This window comes from Sminthopsis crassicaudata, chromosome 1 (genome assembly GCF_048593235.1).
Source record: "Sminthopsis crassicaudata isolate SCR6 chromosome 1, ASM4859323v1, whole genome shotgun sequence".
In the NCBI taxonomy this organism is placed as follows: domain Eukaryota; kingdom Metazoa; phylum Chordata; class Mammalia; order Dasyuromorphia; family Dasyuridae; genus Sminthopsis; species Sminthopsis crassicaudata.
Genome location: NC_133617.1, coordinates 291,388,558 through 291,412,025, shown reverse-complemented (window position 1 = coordinate 291,412,025; position 23,468 = coordinate 291,388,558). Strand labels below are relative to the sequence as shown.

At 32.0% G+C, this 23,468-nt stretch overlaps 1 protein-coding gene across 1 annotated transcript in view; it reads right to left on the bottom strand.

Moving 5' to 3' along the window:
* The window catches only part of ZBTB10 (zinc finger and BTB domain containing 10), a 55,679-nt gene that overhangs the window by 12,750 nt on the left and 19,461 nt on the right, over nucleotides 1-23,468 (bottom strand). Inside the window, 3 exon segments of the mRNA XM_074278957.1 lie at nucleotides 176-348; nucleotides 1,085-1,261; nucleotides 14,980-15,078. Of these exon segments, the coding sequence (XP_074135058.1) occupies nucleotides 176-348; nucleotides 1,085-1,261; nucleotides 14,980-15,078 (449 nt within the window).

Sequence of the window (23,468 nt, the reverse complement as noted above, 5' to 3'; positions counted from 1 at the left end):
GCTTGTAGTTCTATATAAAGTGGTTCAATTCTTATTTCAATTACTATTCAAGACTACATAAATAAATCTATGGCAATTACTCTTCTCAGATGATTTAAAAATACTTCAAAAACCTCACAAATATATTAAACAAATAAAATTAAGATTTTAAAAATCAACATAAGAAATTACTTACCAGGGAATGTCTTTTTACATGTTCTCTTCGAGTAAACAATTTCCCACAGATATCACAGCTAAATGATCTCACTCCTGTATGAATGAGCAAGTGTCTTTTTAGTGTTCGTCTGTATTTGGCTACATAGTTGCAGTGAGGGCATTTTAACTTGTTCATGATTATAGATGATTCACCTTTTAAGAAAAGAAAAAGACCAAACAGAGCCAACATGAAAGATATTAATGACTTATTAACACTAAAAAAAGAAAAAAAAAAAAAAAAAAAAGGCAGACAACTTTTCATTGGATCACTGCTGTTGTTGTGTGTACCATATTAATAGTGGAATGATCCCCAAAATGGGAAAGGAGGAGAAGGGCTATGTACTTCACTTATATACATAGTATGTAATCAGGCCTTTAAAAAAAGAAGCAATTGTTTACTTGCCTGCCCTATTACTTTGATAAAAGATTCTATACATGATAGTGATTTTACTTGCCCATGTCATAGTTCAATGTTGCTGTCATTTTAAAAGTTAATTTAAAACCTAAAAGAGGAGTAAATCCTTAAACCTTTTCTTTTATGAGAAAACATAACTTAGCTGCCTATTTGTCTATCACACTTGCTAACTTTATAAGGGACTTTAGACCAAGACAAAATGCCCTGTAAACTTCTAAATGCAAAAAATTTGAGACTTGAACAAATCTCAATGTTCAGAATATTAAGGTTTTCTCCAGTAACTGAAATGATAGTCTACTAGGCAAGGTGGTTCTTAGTTATTAGAGTATGAGATTGTGCACAGGGGGAAGTGAAAATTGTGGGCAATTGCAGGTTAAGATTTTAAGCAAAAATTTTATATGAAAAATTTCAGGACCTAAAAATGTAGCTGAAATAATTTTTTATATTCTTGAAAATACTATTGGTTTTACTTGCCATTTTCCCAGGTTTCTTGTTTTGGCCAAGATTCTGGCAACAATCCATACTTGAAATCATTTGAAGTACCCGGCAACAATCCATACTTGAAATCATTTGAAGTACCCGGCAACAATCCATACTTGAAATCATTTGAAGTACCCGGCAACAATCCATACTTGAAATCATTTGAAGGACCTATTACAAATTAAAAGCTTTTTTAAAAATCTTTAAATAGACTATTTGCAGTAAAATATTATTTAATATCTAATTTGAGGTCAAGAAAGAAAATTGAATAATTTAATGAAATTTTGATATTGTACATGTGTAAACAAAGCACCATAATTGTGATAGAGTAAGATGGGCTCTTCCAAAAATTCCAAAAAAAATTCCAAATGTTATCTTTCTCTGAATTTATGTACCCATGTTATATTCTGAGTCAGTAATATTTAATAGCAATTCAAAAATATAGTTTGAAAAACAATTATACCTCTGCATTTCAAACAATTTTTCAATCTAGCAGAGATCTTAAGTTACTGCCTAGAGGTATAAATACAAAGTCCTAATAGGCTAAGAAATGGTATGTATCTTCAGAGAAATACAATTCTAAAAAGGTTGATGATATCATTCCATTTAGAAACAAAATAATGCTTATTGGCTTTTTGCTGGAGATTGAATATTGATAGCTGTGGCCATCTGACTCATTAGTCTAATAATCTGTTCAATAAATGAAGACAACTATGCCCTAAATGATGCAGTAAACTCCTACAGTTGTACCACTCATAGAAATATGTATTCTGCTTTTCTAGTGTACTCCATCACCAAAGAAGTCATGTATCTAAGAAAACTGCCTAAGAATTTCAAATACATATTAGGGGACAGAGGGAAAAAGAAAAAAAAAAAAAAAAAAAAAGTTATAATTTATAAGGCACCAAGAAATAGCTCACTAAGAATGAAATGAGATTTTACAAGCTCCAGTTTACCACGGTGTTGTTAACTGACTTACAGTAACTGAATTACAGTATGTTTATGTTTAATCTATCTAGATCAATAGATGTCAAGAGTGGCAAGGAATTCAAGCCTAAAAATGCAGGCTAACATTTAAAACTGAATAGAATACTACTCCTACTATCAGTCTCATGTCACTAACATGAATGTAAGCTAGAAAGCCTGCCTAGTAGATTCCAAAGCACTGAGTTAAAAAGTGAAGAACAAGGGGTAATCTTGACCTCCTAATCACTCAGGAGGACAGTAATTATTTCTTCTATTTTTTGTGCTTTTTGACACTATCTGTCATGGGAGGTTTTCAATGAATATAATACTGGATGATAGTGATACTTGAACTAAAGAATGTTATTCATGCTTTGCCTTTTATCATCATGTTTTCCTTTTATAAATGACCATCTCTAACAATATCTTGCCTATTTTTTTAAACTCATATATTCATCCTGAGTTTTACTTACCTCCTTGCTTATATTTACTTGAATACATTTAGTTTTGCTAAATGAGTATTATTTATTCACTTTCAACATATTATAAAATCAATATTTTAACCTGGATCTAGGGATAAGGATAAATTAGGAACTAAGATTTTATTTCATTTATGTGAGGAACTCCAGGAATGAATATTTGTCCACAAATGAATAGGGGCATCTTAGCTGATAAGTCTCAGGCTTGCCTAGGGCAATGAAAGATTAAGTGATTTGCCCATGGTCATATAGGTAAAAAGTGTCAGAGGCAGAACTTGAATTCTAGTATTCTTCCTGACTCCAAGGTCAGTATTCAATATCCATAATATTTTCAATATTAACATAATACTCTAAAATTAATTATAGTGACCAACCTTTTAGTATCAAAAGATATAATAAAAAACAGCATAAGTTTCTTCCCTTAGTCTATGAACATGCAGTACCCTCATATAATGTTAGAGTTTTCCAACAAGTCTTTTTTTGCTGAACCGGTTTCCTGCCCCCCCCCCTTCCCTTTTAACTTATGGTAGAGCAGAGCATATTAGGAAATGGAAAAAAAAAAAAAAAAAAAAAAAAAGGCCTAATTTTAAAAAAATTGTTTTAAAAACTGAATGTAAATATTATGAGGGAGTTATTAAACTATATTCTTTATAAAAATAGGTCCAAAGGTGGCAGAATTTCATATGCGTGTGGAAAGGGATAGAGAATACTATAATCTTTTAAAAATATGCTTATTTTTTGTTGATTCTTCTGATTCTGTTTTGTCAAAGTCTAAAGGTAAGTTTCTGATGCCATGTTTTTCTGTTCCAATGTTTCTGTTGGTGATTGGGTTTATAATTTGAAGGAAAAAAAAAACCTAATACCTTCCTTTTATGGACAGTATAAAGAATGTGTGTGTGTATGTATATATATATATATATATATATATAAAATATTTCTTGCTATATATATATATATATATAATATTTCTTGCTATATATATATATAAAATAAAGATATTCTTTTATACCTCCTCTAGTTTCTCTCTCCCTTCCCATACAAATTCTCATAAGTCATCTACAATAAGGATATTGGTTTTATAAGAAAATATTCTCTTTTGAGAATAAAGGGAGCAGACTAAACAAGGTTACAAAAAATTAATTCAAGCGTTGACCAGTAAAGAACTGGCATCAAGTACCCAAGCTGTTTTATAAAGCATGGAAAGTATGCTTTTTTTTGAAAATTTAAAAATTGCTTATATTTTCCAATAACTTATTGCCAAGTAAACCAAATGAAATATTTAAATTTTATCTAGTGCTTTTTTTCCTCAACTTATGAATTATTATTGCCTCATCTCCTATAACTGACTAGAATCCTTTATATGCTTTTGGAATATGAAAAATGAAAACAAAAACTGCTTAAGTTAAATGGGTTACAATCCCAATACTGACTTAGATCTGCCTTCAGCTACTCTATAGATTTACCATTATAATGATACCTTCTCCCCTCCCCCTCATTCTTTAACAGCAACATTTTACTTTAAACTATACCACAAAAGAAAAACCACAAGAATGCCAAAAACAAGCTAATAATAGAAACTTAAAATGCAGGACTCCAAGAAACTTTTAACAAATTTTAAAATGCAAATTGGTAGAATAGAATATACAAGAGGATTTGAAATGATATACTAGAATTTTTCAAAAAATAAAATCTGTTCTAAATAAGATTTGATGCATAATTCTAAACATAGAATCACATTTTTCCACAGCCTCATTCCACTTAGGGGGAGATGAGTTCTAACATTAAGATGGCTAATCCTTCTTTAGGGTTTCTTGGCTTCAGAGAATTTTCCATTTCTGAGTACCTTAATAAATACTTAAAAAAAAAGAAAAGAACCACTTCTCACTCTATTTAATACTATGGCTTTTAAGAATGATAACCTGAAAATTTTTAAAAATTCTTAGCTGAAGTACAGTTTATTTGCTACCTCTTAAATTAAAAAAAAAAAAAAGTGTGTGTACGCATGCACGCGCACATGCACTTGTACAAGTGTGTAGTGATAGTGGCATACATTTATTAATTCACAGCAAAGCAACTGATCTTGAAATCCCCAACACAAAACAAGTATCAATTTGACTCAGAAATGTCCCTGTTTCACAGCCTTCCAGGTAATAGACAATGAACTGATGCCAAACCATTTAATACCAAAATTATTAAACCTTTCAAAAATCCAGCATTATTGGGAGTCTCTAGGTTAAAAATGCCAGATTTTGCAACAGAGCATTCTTTCATGAGGAACTAAAGAACTAATGTCCTAATAAGTTTTAGAGGTAGATTAATCAAGTGTTAAAGACTACCTACCTAATCTATTGTTTTTTTAAACAATAATATCTGTATTAGTATTATACCTTGGAGTACCTATATTCCACATAATTTAAAAGAATTCTGATCATTTCTGTTTTTCAATGTGATTGTATGACATTCCACCAATTACCCTTATATAATAAAGTATACTAACAACTGTGACTTAGAAACTCTGACACAATGGCCAATCAATATTCCAGGGAATGAAATATGGTGCCCACCCACTTCTAAAGGGTTTGGTCAAAGACTCAAGAAGGTAGACTATGACACCTTTTCAGGCTAGTGGAAAAGTTATTGAGGTTATTGGGATTTTTGTTTTTGGTCACTGTCAATGCAAGGGCTTTTCTTTCTTTTTTTCTTTCTTTCTCATAAAGAAGTAGAAAGAGGAAGAATGGAATCAAAAAAGAGAAAAAGCAAAACAGTTTTTCCTGGGAGAAAAAAAAATTATAAAGCACCAGAGACTTCCAGATGGGTTGTCTCAACAGGAGGCAGGCAGACCAAATTCCCCATACCTACCTTCAGGAAAACTCTAAGATACAGATGAGACTAAATAATGATAAAGAAATCTAAAGAGGACTACAGTAAGTTACTTCTTCAATCCTACAACTGTACTGAAAGTCAGATAGAAGTCCAGCCAGAAGAAAATTAGGAGAGTGTCTACCCCAAGGCCAGGTCAAGGTAGTTAGGTTTTTAAGAGCTCCGAAGGCCTCTCAGGATAGGAAATCTGAGCATCAGTAACAACAATCAATACAAAGTACAGCAGACCTTCGAGACTCAGCATTCTATACCTTAAAAAGACTGGGAAGAGGACAGGGGGAGAGAGAAAGGGAAAGGAGGAGGAGAAAAGAAGAGTGGCAGCACAGCTTAAGGCACTAACCTTGGGAAGTAGAAGTTGCTGAAGGAATTTAAGAGACCCAGGACAAGACTAAGCAGAGTTGACCAACCTCACGAAAAAGGCCAGGGTAGAACAGGTATTTCTTTACTTAGAAATTCAGTTAAAAGGCCAATACTGGAGAGATTGAGTTAATCAAAGAAAATACCATTATTAAAAAATATATATGCAAACCAAAAGGAGAGAATAACTGAAGTAGTCTGACTCAAAAAGGAAAAGCAGACTTTCTACAAGGACTGAAATAACAGCTCTAGACTAAATAACAGGAGAATTAGCTAAGAAAATTATGTAGTAAAATTTACCAATGAAATGACTTGAAAATGGGAATAGACCAAATCAGTGTGAGACTTCAGAAATACTAGAACAAAAGCAAGACTGAACATCCATCCATCCATCATCTAAATACCTGACTGAAAAACAGGTCAAAAACAGCTAACTTCAGAATTAATTCAGAACTTCAAGAATCAATTGAAAAACACTATATACTTTAAAAATGTTACACAAAAACTAGAAGGACAAAGAACGAACCTTCTCCTAAAAGAAACTCTAAGGTTTTAAGAACATCAGAAAAAATTCAAAGTTTGTGTTAAAAACAAAATGCTGCAAACCATCCAGAAAAAGTAGTTTAAATACCAAGGAATATAGGATCTTTCTGTTTGATTTATGAATTCAATATTCCAAGAATAATTTGGCAACAATGGGGAAAAAAATGCATTAAGAGAAATAGGACTTTCAAGCATTTCTACTGAGAAAATCAGAACTGAGTAGTTACTTTGAAATGGAAACAATTCAGAAAAACCTAGGAAGTAAATTTAAGCAATTATAAGATAATTATAATTATGCATGCTGAAGTGTTAACATTTCTAATAGGAAGAGAAAAAGCAAGTGTCCCTCAAAAGAAAAACAAAGGTAGCTTGGAGACAAAGGTATAGTACAAACATGTTCGGTTTAAAGGGAAAGATAATAAAAAATAATTGGGGAACATAAGTATACAAACAAGGAGGAAGAGGGAATGGGCATCAGATGAACCTCATTTTTTACCTGAAACAAAGAATAAACACAATATACAGAACATGATGTAGAAATATATCAACCTGGGAAACAAGTATGGATGGTGGATTGGTAAAAGGTGGTAACAATTAACCAACAAAACAAGCTGCTTGGTGATGATGGGATATTAAGAGGGGAAAAGAAACCTTAGACAAATGGGGAATGGGCGAACAAACTGGTTTATGAATCTAGTGGATTGTCATCATGCAGCAGAATTCTATATCAGTATTAATTGATGCAGTGACATAACCAGGAGCAGAAGCAGAATTATATACAATACAGTGCTTTACTATAGTTCTAGTCAACATTGTGACCAGTCATTTCTCTAGAGGACCCTAGAGTTTCAAATTATTTTCTATACAGCTGGACCAATTCACTACTGCACCAACAAATAGTGCATTAATGTGCTTGTTTGTTCCAGAGTTCTTTTATTTCATTTTCTCCTTTGTCAAATTTGCTAATGGCTACAAAAAATGGCTAATGGCTAATGAAAGCATGAAACTGCAACCAACTTTTTATAAGGACAATGATAATCATTCCACCTGCTTATAAACTCTATCTAAAACTATAAAACTAGGATTCTTAGTTAAGAAACCTGGGTTCTAGTGCAAACTTTGCTATTAACTGTAGTGATAATTTGCTTGCTAATTATCTCTGAGACATAGTTTTCTCATCTGGCAAAATGAAAATCTTATTCTATTGCATGCTTTTTCTCTAAAGATAGCACTAACACTCCTAGTCAATGCCAAAATTTTGATTCACCACCAAAAGAAGTTAAACTGTTGTCCCTACAGAATGATGTGATAAAGGTTGGTGCCAAAAATTCTCCTACAATGATTAAAATTCTAAAGGTAAAAGATTAAAAAAATATTAACTTCATTTACTTCAAAGTTTTCCTTTGAGTTTTTTTCCTTTTCATGTAAGTTAACTTTGCAAACTCCAGAAAAATCAGGGAACACTTTGAGATGGGACTACTCAAAATGGGAATGTGTAGATATGGCCAAAGTGTTAATATTTATATCATATATTGGGGATAGGATGTGGGGTGACAGGATGGGTATGTGAATAGATTTCAGGAGTTCTATAAACTTGGATGAGGGGGATTCTTTTTTCATTAACCTTTTACTGAAATTTTCTATTTCTTTCAACTATTTAAAAACATTCTGAGAAGATTTTATCAAAACACCAAAGAGGAATGATGTCCCAAAAGTTAAACAAGTTTTGTTTTATATGAAGGTTTTAAGCTTTAAGCCCTCTCGTAGTAAAAAGCTCTGAGAGATAGATGGTCTGTATGAAGTTACAATATGGAAGAGATTGGGCTACTCCAGCAACAATTTCACTACTGAAATTCTGGTAGTATCCCAATTCACAGAACTCTGTTGGCTATAACTTCTAGAGGGGTTGCTGGGAACCCACTTACAACTTAGAATATTCAAATCAAGGATTTAATAGCTGGTATTACGTCTATGTCAGAAACAAATTGAAAGGGAACTCATGGGACCACAACTGAATAAAAATCCCACTTATACCATTGTTTGAGGATCTCTAGGCAAGAAGAAATACAATATATCTAAAAGTACAGTCAAATCCATTTTTATAGTTTAATTGCTGTAGATACGTCTTTAAGTCAAACATAAATCTGTCTCTAACATTTCTACATATACAACCCTGGCTAACACTATTTTTGCCTTGCCATTGAACTAATTTTTCTGGAGAGAGTGAAGCTGAAGACTGCTGCATATAACTCACTTCATGAGCAAGCCAAGACATAACTGGTCTTCAAGAACAAAGGATGAACATTATCACATTTCATTGTTTTTATTTTACATCCATATGCCTTTTTAAACATTCCACTCTTTTTCCTTCTGGCTCTTCCTCCATTGAAAAGACAAGTACTGATTTCCATTATACTAAAAAAAAAAAAAAAAAAACCCACCAAAAAAACAGAAAGTGGATATCTTCAAATAGAGAAGAGCTAATCCAATTCCAATTGATGGAATGATGGACAGAATCAGCTACACCCAGAAAAGGAACACTGGGAAATGAGGGTAAACTGTGAGCATTTTTTTGTTTTTCTTCCCAGATTATTTTTACCTTCCGAACACAAATCTTCCTTTGCAACAACAACAAAATTCGGATCTGTATATATATATATATATATATATGTACCTAGGATATACTATAAGATATTTAATATGTATGGGAATGCCTGCCATCTAGGGGAGGAGGTGGAGGGAAGGAGGGGAAAAATTCGGAACAGAAGGGAGTACAAGGGATAATGTTAAAAAAAAAAATTACCTATGCATATGTACTGTCCAAAAAAAAAGATAAAAATTGGAAAAAAGAATGAATATGTGCTAGAGAAGACCCTTTCTTATAACTGAACTCTTATATTCTCTTTAATTTAAATTAGAACTGTAATTTCTACCTGCAGATAGATCCACTGAGGCTTAGAAGTAGGTCTCTGAGAATGTTATTTGTTCCTGAAGTAACCACTTAATGTTTAGATGTTTTTTAAGGTTTATACAAATGCTTTTCTTTATGACAACCTTGTAATGTAGAGGTACACACATAAAATATGCTATGATTCACATTTTTTTATTATAAGAAAACTGGAGTTCATAAAAGTCTAAATGAAGTAGACAGTTATAACTATTGGTAGCATAATTTATATGTTAAAGGGTTAAGAAATACATGAACATTACAATATATAGTAGCCCAATCTGAGGCTACTCCTCTGCCTGCAGGAGAAAATCAGACAGACCATAATTCCTGGCGATGAAATGGAGGTGGATAGGACTCTCTACTTAGTTTGTAGTATTGTAGCAAAAGATGTACAATAAACATGACACTTTACTTGGTTGTCTGTTGAATTGGGAGTTGAAGGGTTGCCGCTAGTGTATTATCATCTTAATTTTAACTCCAATCATATATAAAATCATATATGATTTTAACTCCAATCATATATAAAATAGTCCCTAATGTTGTTTTCAAATTATGTTTTCAAAATTATTTGTTTTCAAAACAAATATTATAACTTGAAACAATATGACTGTACATAGTTCAGTTGACCTGAACCATTTTTGTTCCTTTTTCACCATACCTATATTTATATGTTCATCCCTTTCTCTGGAAGTCAGAGGTTAAAATTATCTATCCATATCAACTTATTTTTAAACAAGGAACTTTAATTGCAAATCAAAAAGATCATTCAGAATTTTCTCTGAATCCTATCATTGAAGACACTTCCTAGCACAGATTAATATGCAAAACTATTTTGGAGAATCAAGTCCCTTAACTATTATATGAATGAATTCTCAGTATATAACATGAAAACAGTTTTGCTTAACTGTACTATTACTGCTTAATAAAAGTAAAATCTGCTATAAGGAATAGCTAACTTGGGAGGGGAAGGAGAAACGATATTTGGGGGTTACATGTGATGTAAAAACAAAAAGGTATCAATAAGATACCCTTAAAAATTAAACAAAAGATTTTGGCTTTCTGGAGGCAAAGCTTAAAATATAAAAAGTATGGCCTTCTTGGCAAGAGAAATGTTCCTGATAAGGATCAATAAAAATATTGTTGTATAGAACTTTTTGAAGCAAGAGGTTTGTTGATTTTTTAAATCTGAAAACACAGGAGCCAGAAGAAAATTGTCCATATTGATCTGCTAAAAGATTTTAATACGGTAGCATAGGGATTAACAGAAAGAAACAGATTTAGAAGGCAGAAGATGAGGCTAAAAACACAGACAAAAAGAGCAAAACAGGAAGGAAGATTAAGCATCAATTAGCTGGGGCTCTATTCAAAAATTAACTATGGTAAGTTATACTTTATCTTGGGAACTGTCTAGCCTCATTTAAAATAAAATCAATTAATGAAAATCCAACTTACCTTCTTAACAGAAAAAGAAAAACAAAACCTTTGTAACAAGTTTGCATAGTAAAATGAAACAAATCCCCACATTGGCCCAAAACCAAGAAATGTCTTAGCCTGTCTTGAGACCATTACATTTTATGTCAATGGGTCACATGCTTCATCACAGCATCACTATTTTAAAAAAGCATTTTACCTTAAAAATAAATATAGGTATAAATAAGATGAATCCTTGAAACTGAAACTCAGAAATAATTAACTTGAGTATCTGAGTGTCACAAGGGCTGATAAGAGAACAAATGTGCATTACTGGCTAAGAAGTCCTATTCAAATTGTTATTTTAGCTATGTTTCACACTACATGGGTGTTTCAAGTTGCTTCTGGACTAATGCTGAGACCTGCTTGGGTTTAATTTATACTATTCTCAATTTAAAGTCATAGTGGAAGGAGAACCTGAAAACAAGAGAGGGGGACCAATAAATTCCCCAGCAGAGAAAAATCAAAAGGAAAGGAAGCAATTAAACCCACATTTTCAGTTTTATACAAATCTTGTAAAGTTAATAGACACACGAACCCAAGGAAACACATAAACAAACCATAAATGAATCAATAGGAAAAAATTTAAAAGTGAAATGAAATAAAGGCAAAAATTACAACATACATAAACTGTGTGCTAAAATAGAAGTCATACTGCCCCTATTTTGCATAAATATAGAAAGCTTTTCATTAAAATACAGCATGCATTCATATAAATTTTTAAAGATTAAAAAGAAAATTAAAATAATTGAAATTAAGTTAAAAGAAACTAAAGAAATAAGACAAAAGAAAAATAACTAACAAATTGTTTACAAAAATAGAAATGGATGGCACACTATTCCTATTCAGATAAGCATATTCCTGATATGATATTTAAACTAAGGGAAAATAAAGCAGAAAAAGAAAATTAGGTATCAATACTAAGAAATCTTATTTTAAAATATGAAATAACATATTAGCTAAACCATACTAAAGGAATATTGACCAGCTTATTTCATTATCATCAGGTTGGACTGATATCAGGAAATAAACAGTTCAGTTAAGGAAAACTATACTGTTAATGGACTATGTTGCTTAAAAAAAAAAAAAAGTCACATAATCATATAAACACAGAAATCGTTTGTCAAAATATAGCATGCATTTATATTTATTCTTTAAAGTTAAGAATAAACTTACTGTGATAAACAGTATTAGCTAAAATAAAAAACCACAGTAAACAATATAGTAAAATAAAAACATTAATTGTATAACTGAAGATTAAAGCAAGAACATCCCTTTGTTACCTATAAGATTTGATATAGAATTCAAGAAGTAGTATTGAGATGAGGGGAAAATATACTGAAGCAATTAGATATAAATAAAATTATCAGTATTTTCTAGAAGCAATACTGTGGTTTCCTTAAGAGAATCCCAAAGAGACAACAATAGAAAACAAGCTCTTATGGAAAAACTATTGGAAGTACCTTCATGACCAACCCCTCGCCCCCCCACCAAAATAGAGAAGGCAGCCAAAATTGGGACTTGTCCAAGTACTCTTGGAATTTCAGAGTCCATTTCAAAATATTTGGAGAAAATGCTGAGGTATATATATATATCTATATCTATATATAGATATATAGATATAGATATAGATATAGATATAGATATTCCCATATCATATAAATATGAAGTCCATTTCAAAAGATGTCAAACTCAAAAATGAAATTCTACCATCAAAAAATGTAATCCCCCACTAAGAAGAAAAAAGACAGTTATTATGTTCCAAAGAATGATCTTTGGACTGGGAAGGATATAATAAAAATGTTAAGTTAAAAACCTAAGCTAAATGAGGTCAAACCTAGATGCCTTCAATGAATTTAACAACTCTCCAGGCCCAAACTCCATTCTAGCATACTGGTGGTGAAGAAGGGGGAGAGGAGAAGGGAACAAACAAACTGGTAGATAGATTACTGAAATGCCAGAAGTGATCTTTTTCTCAAAGAATGTTAAGGAACACTAGAATAAGCCAGTTTAGAAAATATATATGGTTCAATTTGAAAGAGAGAAGGAAAAGGAAAATGAGCCAACACATATGCCAATGATTATAGAGTTAGTTTGTGGATATTTAGAAAAGTTCTAAACCTTTAAGTGCCAACACAGCTTCATCAAGAGGTACTTAATTAGTTAAGGGTCCAATAGAATGCCACATATTAAAATAACAAAGAAATGATGACCTTTTAAAGAATGTTAAGTGTAAATAACTAATAATTTTCCCTGACAGTATGTGCCAGGTGGTCAAAAAACAACTTTGCCCCTGGTATGTAACCTAGAGGAAATCACTATCCCTGCCTCCCTTCTCTAACACAACTACAAAACTTCTATAGATATTCAAGAAATTAAGTCCAAGCACCCTGTTACACTTGGAACTTCTGTGACATATAGTATTATTGACATGATCTAGTGGACAGATTTCCACTAGACTGCAACTCCTCTAAAAATAAGCAGAGAGCAATGATTTATCAAATCATGAATGAGAGCTATCCTATCAGATTCTTGTCCTGCCTTAAATTATCTTCTTGGTTTTGGAAATAAAAATAAAATAAGCATATAACTACTTCCACTACCAAGCCTTCACAGGGTTATAAGTATTAAATGAGATGGTACATTTAAAAGATGAGTTCAAAAGCTTTTAAGCAATAAATAAATAAATAAATAAAGATCAAAAGTCCCCGAAACAGCAACTAATAAAAAAGAATAACCCTAATTGTAAGATGGCTCATAATTTTCAAAGTCAGCAGAGCACAAGGCATGATCATGACAGGTCTTACACCCAGATGAAAAGGTTTCTATTTTGGACCTTACAATGGACTAGATGGCAACTAATGGTGCTTATTCCAGTTGAAAGAGTTTCATCAATAGGTGTTCATCACCAAGTAATGAATTTTTCAGTCAGAACAACTCTGGAAGAACTTGGAGCATAAAGTCATATCACAACAGGTTGTAAAAAGCAACTTGGAAAAGTTCTGAGCAAACTGCAGACCATTTTATCACCTTAGAATGTGAGCTCCTTTGAGGGAAGAAACCATGTTTTCGTATTGCTTTGTATCACCAGTGCTCAGCAAAGGACTTAATAAATGTTTACTGATGATGATTCTTGCCTCTGTTTTCCCTTTCATGTAAGTCTATTTTAGGAAGCTCTTTCTAATTGCCTTAACATAAGCAAGTATAAGAAATTAAGGATCCACATTCCAATAACCCCAACACAAAAAGAATTTCTATTTCCAAGTCCATTATGATACAATAGAGTTTTGTGTGTTTATGCATATAGCCTGCTCTATTAAAGCACTATAGTGCTTTATCTAGCATAGAGTTGACCTCCAGGTTCCTGAAGGGTAGTTTGGCAAGCTCTAGCAAGTGCTTTTTAAGCTAAAAATATATTTTTGTCTTCTACTATCTAAAGTTCACGGGGTTACATTAGAAGTTTTTATTCAGATTTTATTATGCTAATGAAATTAGCATAATAGCTTTAAGCATAATAAGCTTTAAGTATTTAAACACAAAATTTTTTTTGGTATGGTTGAAAAATTACTCCTGTCTAATCTACTTTTAGTTCATTTCTTTCAAAAAAATTTATATGAAGTATTTCATTATACTACAATACTGCCTTTGCACAAAGCTTTTTCCCTATAAATCTGCATCATTACTAAAAACTGTTCTGGATCTCAGTGGATTTCAACGATTTAACACTGATTTTCACTGATTCCTAATTTAAAACCACCTGATAAGAAAATCCTCAATCAATGCAGATTAAAAATATTTCAGCAAACAATTTTAACCCAGTTGCTTAGGCTATTGAGGGATTAAATGATATGCCTGGTTCACACAGCCAGAATGTGTGGAGGTAGGATTTGAATGGTTGAATCACCCTAACTTCTAGACAACATTATTTGATAAATCATTGCCTCTGTAAACAAAATATTTACCTGCATCTAAAACAGCACAATTCAGAATGCTTTTAAATATTCAGAGAAATTAAATTGCTAAATATAACAGTGATTCTATATAGTAAAATATTATGACTACCTACAAATATAATTCTTGATAAGTTACAATCATAAGGATGACTAGGATATAAAGGTAAAAAAAACATGTCACAGGGCAGAAACATATCAAAGTTATTTAATCTCTTCCTCTCTGATCTGTATGATTCTTATTCTTCAAATTCTCTTAATTTCACCTTCAAAATTCCAACAGCACCTAGTACCTACCAGCATCACCTCCGTCTTGACTTGAGTTAGCTTCAGCCAGCAAACCTGAATTCATGTTCCTATCACAGTCAGGCCCTGAAAGTAGAGCACCATCCAAATCTGAAAAGAACATATAAAACATACTGTTATTCACAAAACACTGCTCTTTTTTTACTTTCATATGCATGTTAACATATCTACTATATACTATACCTACTATATACTTTGGAAAGTAACAGGGTGGGAGAAGGATCTTGTTGAGGAACAAAGACTCACATAAAATGAACAATCAATGCCTAAAGACTTAACTCATAGATTGACGGCAACTAGAGTTGACAGGAAAGAGGTGGATCAGAAGAGTTTATGGATATTATACAGTCAGAACTGAGCATTAATAGAAGCAATGTATTTTGAACCGTGGAGGCACACATGACCGTAGGTTGCCATTACTATGTATGGCTGAAAAGGTAGATTCATTTTCTAAACTAGGCAAAATTTAGAATGTGAGGTACCAAGTATAGAAATGTTAAAAAACAAATTTCAAATCTTTATTTTTAATATGCAAAATGGTCCAATGAGTAAGAATACAAAATTATCCACAAGAAAAGAAATTGGAATTAGATATAAAAAATTCTAATTCATAATCTTATACAAGAAACTCTGGGCTTCTTCTGGAAGAGACTGTTAACACTAAATGTTATTTTATAAGGGAATGTTCCCGAAGTGGAGAGGTGGGAATAAGAATTTAGAATAAGAACGTAATAAGCATTAATAATATTACCTATTCTGGATGAGGCACTGGGTGGTTTGTATTTTTGCTGTTTTGCTTTAACAAATAACATGATTCACAAAGGAATCTGCATTAAAATTTTAAAAAGAAAAACTCAAAACAGATCTCATTTGATCCTTAAATCCTACAAAGTAGGTGCTATTATCCTCATTTTACATTTGAAGAAACTGAGGTGGAGGTTAAATGACTCATCCAGGGCATAAAGCTAAGGCTACCTTTGAACTCAAGGTCTTACTCACTCCAGGTATAGTATCCACTGTGCCACCAGCTGCCTCTGGCAGACAAATGTGGTTCTAAGATTTTAGATGGCTTTAAGTTTAAAGGAAACAGAGGGAAGGAATAGGGAAACAGCTTAACAAATACCTATTAATTAAATATAAGTCTACATACTATAAACTGCTCTTTCTGTGATGATAGAAATTATTTTTAAAAGATAAAAAACTCAAATTGCTATTTTACAAATACTTAAGTAGTAACTGTGCCTAAGACTTGTGGTCATCTTAAGGCCTGGGTAGAATACAATTAAGTCCTTCAATTCTGAAGATTATAGGCTACTTTTGGTTGATCTTCAGGCTTTAACAGATATAATCCAAGGAAATAGATTTTATTCATAAAGAGATGGGAAGCCAGAAGTTAAAGGTGACAAAAGAGAAAAGGCAAAGGAAAAAGAGCAATATGCCTATTTGCTTAAACTGTATGACTAATGTATTATATATATATATATATATATATATATATATATATATATATAATAAAATAGTTTATATTTTATAATATAAATTATATAATGTATTAATAATTTAATATATAACTACATTTGATACAGTGACAGCTATACATGTATTTTACTTGGTCTTTCAGCTATCCTAATCTCCAAGACTAAATATAACAAAGAAAACTACCTGTCTTATGGACAGTATAAAATCCATAAATTTAACTTGTTTATTCTCATAATTGTTGAAAACAGTGAATCCAGCAAACTATTTACTATAAGCTTGGCATTGTTTAATATAATGGGGCAGATTCTTGCTTTAACATAACTGTAGAAAACATTACAAAAAGTTTCAAAGAAACTGTATAAAGAAAACTACAATTTATTCTAAAGATACTTAGGGGTATGAGAACTAAATTATAAAATAATTAGAATTTATCCTTTATTATTATATTCTTTATCACCTCCATGATCAAATAATATAAAAAGGTGCCTGTTTGGCACTGAAAGCCCTTTACAAACTGGCCCCTTCCCATCTTCCACTATTTTACATTTGGTTAGTGACATTAACTTGTTCTTCATTGTTTTAAGAAATTCATCTCCCGACTCCCAGGCATTTTTACTGGCAGCCCCAAATGCCTGGAATCCTCTCATCTCTGCCTTTCTAATCCCATGCTAAAATCTCACTTTCTACAAAAAGACTTTCCAGTTCTTCCTTAATGCTAATAATATCTTCCCTGACAATTATGTCCTACTGATTCTGTGTATACAGTCAATATCCTCAGCAGTTGAGTTTTAACTTTTTTCAAGCAAGTATTCTTATGAATTTTACAGTAACTTTGTTTTCACTTTTACTTTGGAAACTGCCAGAGTTTAAAGTTAGGCACAGTAGAAGAGGGGGAGGAAAAAAGGCTCATGTTTGTGGAGCTGCTGGTACCCCATTAAGCACATTCATTGGTCTTGTTCACCCTATTGTGAATTACTGCATATTTTCATTATTTGCTTTTAAAACGTTTTGGGGCAGCTAGGTGGTGCAGTGGATAGAGCACCAGCCCTGAAGTTAGGACCTAAGTTCAAAGCTGATCTTAGACACTTAACGAGTTCTAGCTGTGGTGACCCTGGGTAAGTTACTTAATCCCAAGTGCCTCAGCAAAAAAAAAAAAAAAAAAAAAGAAAAGAAAAATAGTTAACTGTTGACAATAAAAAAACATTTGGGAGTCTATCCAAGTAGTCTACCCAAAAAATAATGTTTATTATGACTCCAAAGCAAAGTGCAAGTCCTTTGAGCCGTAAGCCCAAAGGTGCCAAGACAGTGATGTGGCTTAATGAGAAAATAAACATGATAAACTGGAATGTTTTTAGTCATTGTAGGCCCATGAGTTTGGAATCAAGTCTTAATTTGGTATATCTGCAAAAAGGAGTCAAATATAAAGTATGAAATGAATTTTTAAATTGAGATCTTAGCACAAAAGGACACAATTCCAGAGAATTACCAGCAAGAAAAAATTTGTATGTTACCAATTTTATTTGGTGTACTGCCATTTTATGGGTGATGTCATGACTACTGTGTTAGGCAATAAAGAATTGAATGCATAAAAGTATTTTCAACAACATTGAAACCTAAACCCCTACTTCCCATAAGTTCAATTGGCCATCATACAATTTTCTATTAATATTACACTGATGAACGTTGAGGATTGACTCGAATTTTATTGGTATAGGGATTTGGCATGGGTTTGGGATGGGATGGGAGTGAAGGTGTAAAAAAAACAACTATAACTTAAGGGAATTTAAAAAGCACTCTAGGATAGAGGAAAAAACTCATGGCCTGCAAAAGTCCAGTAGATTGGAAACAGTTGGAAATGTAAATAAAATAAAAATGACATAGATAATGTTAATTTGAGGTTTTCTAAGGTAATAAATAGTCCTGACATAGCTGTTCTAGGAAAACCTAGCTTTCAGCTAGGGAGTAGAGGGGCTAGAAGAGAACAGAAAACTTGATAGGCTTCACAAAGTCTTGGACAAAGATGTTCCCAAGAATAACCTTGAAAATAGGGCAGGATTGGAAGACAAGTGTGAAATCCAGATCCACCAATTACCATCCACCTTTATCAAATGAAATATTATCTGAATTGCTTTTGAAAACCTTAAAATGTCACATAAATGAGCTATATCACCACCTGTATAAACTTGAGGGAAATCATTGACTCCCTGAATTCTTTGTACACTGAGAGAAGATTGAACTAATCAACCCCTTTTTAAAGCTCCCTTCCAGTACTAAATCTATGATCTTATAACTGATAGTAAGGAAAAGAGGAATTATATTCTAAACATGAAAGGACCATACCTGAAGACAGCCATACCCAAAGGCAGCAACTTAGGCACAAAGGCAGCAACAAGGCCTTATGCTTCAATAATCATAAGCTCATAGGATTTAAGCTGAAAGGGAGTTTATTTCTCCCTACCTTACACAAAAAGATTTTTAAAGTCAAGATTCAAACCTTGGGTACTGCAGTTCAAAACCTATTGCTCTACCACTATTTGACTCTTGACCTGCAAAAGTCCAGAAGATCGGAAACATATTAAAATGTCACTTGGAAATATTAAATAAAAATACCATATGACATAATGTCATTCTTCAGTATGTCAGGATACCTCTTAAAAATATATTATCCAGAAAGCAACATAATATCCCAGATCTACCAGAATAGACAAGCAATATATCCTAAAATTTAATCACATCATATTGATCTGATAGGCAATAAGCCACTAAGACTTTTCCTAGTGGTCAATTTTGTAAAGATAATTTATCTATTATTTCCCACTGAGTCATCTGCAAGGCTGATTAGCATGCTTTCTATTCTGTCATCCAAATCACAGACCAAAATTAAGAGTTTTGTGACAACCCCCCTCCTCTACTATCAGCAAGACTCAGAACCCTTAATCAGCTCTCTTGGGTGATTCTATTTCCATGGTCATCTAATGTATTTATTAAGCAGCTCATGTTTCAGTACATTTACTATATGAATTACCAAACACTTTGCTATGATCAAGATATAATACATGTAAATCATAGCAGTACTAAACATCTGAAATAGTATTTCTTTTGATCTTAATATTAAGGTGGTATTACCATTTTAGTGAGGAAACTAAAGCTGAAAGAATGATTTGCTCATTATAATATTTTAATAATTATTTGTAAAAAGTGCTCAGCACCTGTTAAAAATCATCTGATACGTAGTAAGTGCCATATAAATGCTTATTACATTCCCTTCTCTGCCCTTCCCACAACCATAAATGTAGCTTATCTCACAAATGATAGTAAAAAACAGGTCCAATGCTTTCTACTATACCATTGTGCTACGTAATGCATTGCTGCTATTTGAAAATCTATCCAGAAAGGAAATTATTTTTTCTCAGGTTCATTCTGAAGGAATGAATTCATGATAGCTTCTATTTTCAACTGCTGCACCATTAATAACAGACATGGGTTCAAATTCTGATGTATAATCTTGCTAGTAATACCCTCCACTAGACTTCAAGTTTCTTCAGTTATTTCTGAGGGACAAGTCTTGAGGTGAATTCTTGTTCTAGATCTATGATCCTATGAAGACAACCACATGTTTAGCAGAGAAGCATCTATACCAATCAACATGTTAAGCAGCAACAATGACATACTGTTTCAATTCAAATCAAAAAAACATCAAAAAAAAAAAAAAAAAAAAAAAAAAAAAAAAAAAAAAAAAGTTCTCAGAACTTAAAACCCAAAGGCAATTTCAGATGGCTTTTCAGCAAAGAGAGAAAGAGAGAGAGAGTTTTTTTGGGGGGGGAGGGGGGAAACCAATGATTTTACTAAATCCTAGATTTCCTGATGATTTAAAAGACTGGGAGCTGGGAATCTTCTGATACAATGAAAAAAAAAACAACCCACTGAACTTTCTGGGGGTTCAAATCTCAAGACATCCTACTAGACATCATTAATCATTAAAGTGAAGAGGTTGAATTAGATTGGTCCTTAGTTGGAATGAGATCTCTCAGTTCAAGGCATTTCTATGATCAATTATATCTGTCCAAGTCAGTTGAATGGTTTGGATAAATCAATAAAATTGCAAATTCTACAAACTATAGTTATTTTTCTGGGACAAAATAGCCTTACTGAAATGTACAAACATTTAAGTGTAAACTAAATAAGTATATATAAACTAAATAAATGGACAATCCCCACTATTTTTCACAAACACTACTAATTATGGACCATTTTGTCCTAAATGTAGTATTTTGGCAAGATGAGGTGATGAGGTGGGAGAAGTTCAATGTCAAAGAAATATAGAATTTAATTTTAAACATACTACATATTTATCCCACCACAATATATTTTGAGGTTGGTAATTCTAACAAAAGGTAGAATTTGCAAGTGTAAGCCAAATACTCCATGTCCCCAGCAGATAGCCAATTCTTATTATGTCTATATACAGTCAGCTTATTTTTAAAACTAAAATCTTGATCAAAGTTAGAGATAAGTAAACATGGTATATAAGACTGAACTGGCAATCCCAGTCCACACTTTGCTACTTGATATATGTGTGACTTGTCTAGTGTTTTGCAAGAGTGATAATCCCAACTCATCCCACAAGATTGAGGGAAGGATTAAAGTTAAGGCAGAGGAAAGTGCTTGAAAAACTGCTATGTATTATAGAAATTGATCTACTACTTCTACTATCATAATTTAGAATCCTAACAATTCACCTAAAATTTACAACTCCCTAATACTATTTTAGGTAAGGACTACAAAAAGCAGTAAAACTTAACTATCATTGTCAACAAATTCAGTCTCAACTAGCCCCCCCCCCCAATGAACATCAATACTGCTAAGACTCTTCACAGCATAACTGTGTTTATAAAATTCATTTCAGATTCAAACACAATGATGCATCTATCAAAAGTCTTTGATTAAATAACCAATCATTCACCTGACAAAGGAGATTTGGTTTTTGGTTTTGTTTTTTTTAACTCCTGTTGATTAGATGCTCCAACTTGACTTAAGAATGAAAGGATAAACAGTATCCAATATAAAAACTATTTTATGATACAATCTTCAAGTGATGGAAAATCTACTGGACATAAATGATCAGATTTAAAGCTGAAAAAAGCCTTAGGTCATCAAGTCCAACTTTTCTCATTTTATAGATGAGAAAATGAAAGTAGCTGGCAAGTGTCTGAGGCAGGATACAAATCCAGGTTTTCCAGAATGCAAACCTAGCATTATCAACAAATAACCACTAGCTACTTGAGAAGAGATATTTCTACTTCTCATGAGGACTTTGATTCCACCTCTCCAGCTGCTAGTGCATCTCCAAGTTACCTGATTACTAGGAGGGAAAATTCAAATCTCTAAAAAAAATTTTTCTACAAAGAAATCATCAACAAACTAAACATCAAAAACCAAAACCAAAACCAAAACAAAAGCAAACAAAAAAACTTCAGAACAATGCCCAACCTCCCTCCCAGCAAAACATAAAAATATAAATCCTGAATAAAATTAACAAAATTTAAAACAAGAAAATACTCCAAATGAACAAACAAAAAAAAAGCCAGAGACTGGGTTGTTGTTTTTTTTTTTAAACCTTATTATCAGTATCAAATAGAAAAAGATAATTTTACAACCAATAAAGTATTAAGATAAATTATTTAAAAGTTTATGCCAACAAAACTGGTAATTTAAATGAAATGGATTAATATTTACAAAAATGTAAATTACCCAAATTAAAAGAACAGGAAATAGGTCTTCAATAGCTATACCTCAGAGAAAGAAATTTAACAAGCCACAAATTGAATTCTCAAAAGCAAAATAAAACAATGGAGAGCCAGAAGGTTAGAGGACAATTCCTATACTACACAAACTGGAAAAAAAAAAAAAAAAACATTCCAATAGAGGCTAAATTTTTCAACAAGGATTAGTCACAAAAGATTACATATATACTAGATTTATATATACTATCTCAGTAGCTAGCTGATTTAATATTAGGCAAACTATAAACATTAAAAAGTCATATCAATAGATTCTGACAATATATAGCACTCATTCCAGTTAAAAATACTGGAAATGAAATACAAGAAAACAGGTAAAAGTACAACTTATTAATTAGGCATTTAAATTAAAACCACAAGTCAGTATTATCAGTAATAACAATAGGCTATACACACACACACACACCATATACACACACCCTCTTTTCAAATATGATCAGGGTAGATCTGGGATGTTCTGGTTTCACCATTACTATTCAATATAATGCTAGAAATGCTAACTATTAACAATAAGAAATGTAAAGAATAAGCATAATAAAAGTAAATATGAATATCATTTTCCATATGAGATGATAATTTTGGCAAAGTTGAAGGATAGAATATAAAGCCACATAAATCATAAATGGTTTCAGGATATAACCAAGAAAATATTCAGAAGTCTAACCTACCATGATACGACTACTATATGACTACAATTACAAAATACTCTTTACATGCATGCAGATCAAAATAATTGGATTAGTATTAATTGTACAATGACATTAATATCCAATATTAATAAAAATGACATTACCTAAATTTACTTATTCAATGTCACACAAGCAATCAAAAAATTACTTCACAAAACCAGAAAAAAATCATATGAAGGAAAGGAGCCTTTCAAAGTATCAAATCTCATACTATATTACAAAGTAGTAATTAATTATCAAAACAATTTGGCAATAGAAGAAAAATCAATGGAACAGGTTAGGCACACAATATACAGAAACAAATTATTAATATAGCCATTTAATAAGCTCCGATAACCCAAATATCCCAGTTTCTAAAGCAAAAGCTTATTCAATAAAAACTGTTGGGGAAACTAGAAAGCAGTAAGGCAGAAAAGTTTAGAATTTCCCATTATTTTTTCTATGGACATAAAGGGTATTATCACAAACAAATTAGAAAAGCATAGAAGAAATTACCTGTCACATTTATGGA